Genomic DNA, 4,827 nt, shown 5'->3' with positions numbered 1-4,827 from the left:
TTTTAGGTCGGCCTCTCCTCCTCCTTCCAGGCGGATTCCACCACAGGACTTGATTGGCGAGTCTCGAAGGGGGGAGCCGCGAAACATGGCCTAGCCAGCTCATGCGCCGCCCGCAGATTGTATTGGGCACTGGAGTTTGTTGTGATCGTTCTCTGACCTCCTCGTTGCGGACGAAGTCACTCCACTTACTGCCCAAGATCTTCCTTAGGCATCTTGAGTCGAATGCATCAAGTTTCTTCTCTTGACTTGATTTTAAGTGCCAAGTTTCGCAGCCATAGAGTAAAGTAGATAGCACGTTGGAATTGTAGAAGCGAAGCTTGGTTTGAAGAGAGAACTTCTTGCTTGTCCAGATCTTATTAAGCTGGTTGAAGGCTGCGGAGGCTTTACCTATTCTGCAGCTGATTTCATGATCCATTGATCCCTGGCTGTTGATGGAACTTCCCAGGTAGGTAAAGTCATCCACTACATCTACTTTATTTTGCCCAACGAGAATATCAGGTGTTGTTTGGTGATCACCTGAAAGCATGATTTTTGTTTTCTTTCTGCTGATCATAAGACCCAGTCTAGCTGAGGCATCACTGATGGAGTCCATTACAGTCTGGAGACCCTTGGTACTGTCGGACAATGCTGCGATATCATCAGCAAAATCAAGGTCGGACAGTTTGGCTCATCCAGTCCAAACGATTCCATGGTCCTTCGTAGCTTTCTTCAGAACCCAATCAATGGCCATAGCGAATAGAATAGGAGACAAGATACAGCCTTGGCGCACACCAGTTAGTACCTGGAACCAGTCACTGAGACCGTCTTCGGTCCGAACACGGCAGCGGGAGTTGTCATCGCTTTGACTATCCTTTCCGGAATGCCATATGAAAGGAGTATTCACCACAAGGAAGGCCTGTGAATACTGTCAAAAGCCTTACTGAAGTCAATACAACTGACTGCAAGAGGCACCTGAAACTCCTGGCTCTTCTCAATGAGGCGACGGACAGTAAAGATCTCTTCTGCACAGGAGCGTTTCGGTCTAAAACCTGCCTGTTCCTCACGTAGCCCATTATCTACCAGGTCACAGATCCGGTTCAGAATCATCTTGCAGTAAAATTTGCCAGGAACAGACAGTAAGGTTACACCCCTCCAGTTGTCGCAATCAGCAAGGCTCCCTTTCTTTGGGATACAGATGATAGTACCATCTTTCCAGTCATCTGGGACGATTCCGGACTTCCACACTTGGTTACAGATCTTGCACATCCACTGAATGGGTTGAATTCGGGTTGAATTGGCCATTTTTGTCAATCACTGTGGCCACTGACGAAACAGTTATTGGTCCGCACCACTGCCGCGAAAAACGCATCCCTCCAACAGGTCTCATCTACAATTACAATAACTATAAAATTCTTGTTCAGTTTTGCAATGATGGAGTCGATGATTGTGCTGTAGTCGGCGAAGCGAACAATTTCAATGTAACCACGCATAAAGCTTGCTTGTGGTCAGATCACATGCGTGTTTGACCGCGTGGCACAATGTAAACGTTTCTGGGTGTATGTTTTTCGTTTTAAAACGAAACCATTATTCTGTCAATTCAAAGAAAACAAAATCAGACTGTATTATTATCTTTAAAGGGGCATTGTCTTCACCATCTGCATATTGTTATACAATTATTTATTTATTTGGTTATTTTTCTATTATTATTTTATATACTCCCCTTTTCATACATTCATGTACTATTCTATGTAGGCATACATGTGGATTGTATTTATTTTGTTTAATATTGTTTTCATTTTGTTTGTTTGGTAGCTGATTGGTTGATATTTTTACTTGTTTACTATTTTTTCATTCTTTTGTTTTGTTTTATTTATTTTAAAACATAAATTTTGTTTTGTGCTAATTAATATGTTTCTTGCCATTCTGTTATAAATTTTGTTTTGTGCTAATTAATATGTTTCTTGCCATTCTGTTTAATCTCACGTGTTTTAATTTCGTCAGAATGATGTCGCCGAAAATCTGCACGGTTGAAGAATAATCCGTAATTATATTAGAACAAACAATCTGAGAATCTGAGCATTTTCAGATTAAACTTGTTCATTATCCCCTGGAGTATACACTTATAGCTTTAAAGGCAGTGGACACTAATTATTAGCATAAAACCTTACTTAAGAACGAGTAATGGGGAGAGGTTGATATTAAAACATATCATTGTGAGAAACGGCTCCCTCTAGAGTGAAGTAGTTTTCTAGAAAGAAGTAATTTTCCACGACTTTGATTTCGATACCTCAGAATTAGATGTTAGGTCTCGAAATCAAACATCTGAAAGCACACAACTTCGTATGACAAGAGTGTTTTTTTTCTTTCAAAGTTATCTCGCAACTTCGACGGCCAATAATATTGAGCTCAAATTTTCACAGGTTTGTTATTTCTACGCATATGTTGAGATACACCAAGTGAGAAAACTGGTCTTAGACAAAAAATTACCAATAGTGTCCAGTTGAATAAAAAAAATGAGTTAATTCTTTTGTGAGTATATAAAAATACATCACTCAGACGTATTGATTTTTGTTAGTACACATTTTGCACTTGGTCTTGGTTTGATTTTTTATCGATCCCTCTCGTCAATGTCTATCTTTCTCTGCAAGACACAATTACTATTACCCATAATGCTGTATACAAATAATTTCCCTTGTGCGTGGTGTTTGTATAGTGTCCTATAGATATGGATTGACGATCGTAACAATGCTGGTTAAAAATAATCATAATAGCATCTCCATGGCGACATGACGCAGCACCTATTCCAACACTGATTAGATACTTATTATTAACAGCCAACTGTTACCCGATGGTATATTATTAAAAGTTGTTCATGCAAGTTGGAATTTTCTATTGCGAGACTTGCAAAATTATCAAACTGCCGATTAATCTCCACAGAAAGTCTTGCATATCTTTCTTGCATTAGTTTTGAAGTCAATCATGAAGACCTTTGTTCTACTGATCGCAGTTGCCTTTTATTTCGTGGTATCGAGCTGCAATGAAGGTTTGATCTGCCCCTCTGAGTGGGTATTATTTGGCGAGTCATGCTACAAGTCAGGGATTGGGAAAATGACTTTTCAAGACGCAGTCAAAACCTGTACCGATATGAGCGGAGGCTTGGTAGTTCCTACGTCACTAACAGAGAATCAGTTTATCTTTGAGATGGTCATCAATAAAGTCGTAGACCTATATAGTAATGTGTGGGTTGGCTGCACTGATAAGAAGGAAGAAGGCAAGTGGATGCAGCCAGGAGAGGGAGGCGAAGAATGTAGTTTCTTCAACTGGTATCCAGGAGAGCCCAATATAGAGCCTGAAGATTGTGCTCAGATGGTTCTTTTTCTCAATGGCAGTTGGTATGACGGAGACTGTGACGGGATGTGCTTTGTAGCTTGTCAGCGCCCTGCCGTCGCACCAACCAACCCGCTCCTGTACTGCCTGCAGGCAGACACCAACGGCCGCTTCGCATGATCCCATCTACTTGGCCAGTCACATCACCAAGGAGTTACAGATCAAGGGCTTGGTCGCGTGTGTGGATCAACGATGAGCCTCGATGCCACTCCTTCAACAAACTACTTGACAGCAGCGGAGAGCATTTTTTGTATTCACTTTATTAAATTCACTTGTGTGGATTCTGACAGAGACGACGGTGGATAATTGTTGTTATTATTTTTCAACAACTGACAACATAGGACAACATATCACACTAAAGAAGAACATTCAAATAGACTGAACAGTGAACTGAGAACGCATTACTTTTAAACGATTGATCTTTCAGTCGATAATTGTTGACATTATGTTTCGGTATACAGTTTTTGGTGTATTTATTTCATGGACACGAAGCTCAACCTGCGTTAACTTCCTCCTTTATTTGCTAACAACAAATCAGAAGCTTTATTTTATGACGTCACATTGTCCTTAATAATGCAACTTATGACTTTTGAAAGGTTGACCCTTTTATAAAATAATAATGAGCAGGGTTTAAGACAAAACATAAGATGCTAAAAAGGCCCTTCGCTTGGTCTGTACTGATGATGAGGTCGCTATGGAGACAAGTCGTTGGTTCCACGCGGTGAGATAGTCGAGTTGCAGCGGTGCTCTCCGCTCAAACTGCTTGTTGCGCGACTACTACGCGCTGCCCGATAAGTCAGCAACCAGCAGTTCGCGCGAGAGCAGTGACAACTCGACTATCTCACCGCGTGGGAGGGACCATACGACTTGTCCACAAGTCCAGTCGCTATTTACTCTACATTAAAAAATATATATAAAAAAAAAACACCAAGTAAAAATGTATTGTTTTAAATAAGATGTAGAGGACAAACCTTCAATGTAACGGGGCAGCATGGTATCAATAGGGCTAGACCCATGGTTTGCTAGCTGAACATGGAATAGAGATCCATGGGAGAGACCCATTGCTAATCGCAAAACCCTTCCCATGATGTTAATTGCCCATCGGGCACATGCCCACTCAGTCACACTATTGGTGGTCACGTGTGGCTCAGTTGCCGGGCTCGACATCTCTTCTTCAATGGTAGACAGCGGAAATCATTTTGTCAGTTCAATGACGTCACTCATGAGGATGCTTACTAAGACAAAATTGAGATGGATAAATGTTTGTACATTTTAAATGACTGCGTAGTGATTTAAGACGGGATTTCTCTGTCGATTAATATTTAGATCGATAATCATGATAATTGATCAGTTATTTATATTATATTATTAAATTTTGGGGTAGGTTACAGTTTTGATGCACGTAACTTTCCCCTCTAGTTTTACCAGAAACAATAAAATAAATGGATCGAAGCTTCATGT

At 40.7% G+C, this 4,827-nt stretch overlaps 1 protein-coding gene across 1 annotated transcript; it reads left to right on the top strand.

The window, feature by feature from the left end:
• Positions 1-3,087: 3,087 nt before the first annotated feature.
• Positions 3,088-3,486, top strand: LOC117305300 (pulmonary surfactant-associated protein D-like). The gene has a single exon (XM_033790152.1). It carries the CDS (start codon positions 3,088-3,090, stop codon positions 3,484-3,486), a length of 399 nt encoding a protein of 132 aa, XP_033646043.1.
• Positions 3,487-4,827: the final 1,341 nt, after the last annotated feature.

This window comes from Asterias rubens, chromosome 2 (genome assembly GCF_902459465.1).
Source record: "Asterias rubens chromosome 2, eAstRub1.3, whole genome shotgun sequence".
Lineage (NCBI taxonomy): Eukaryota > Metazoa > Echinodermata > Asteroidea > Forcipulatida > Asteriidae > Asterias > Asterias rubens.
This window is presented reverse-complemented; position numbering and strand designations above follow the sequence as displayed.

Excerpts from the sequence above, each read along its gene's own strand:
- LOC117305300 (XM_033790152.1), top strand. The coding sequence starts at position 3,088 with ATGACTTTTCAAGACGCAGTCAAAACCTGTACCGATATGAGCGGAGGC.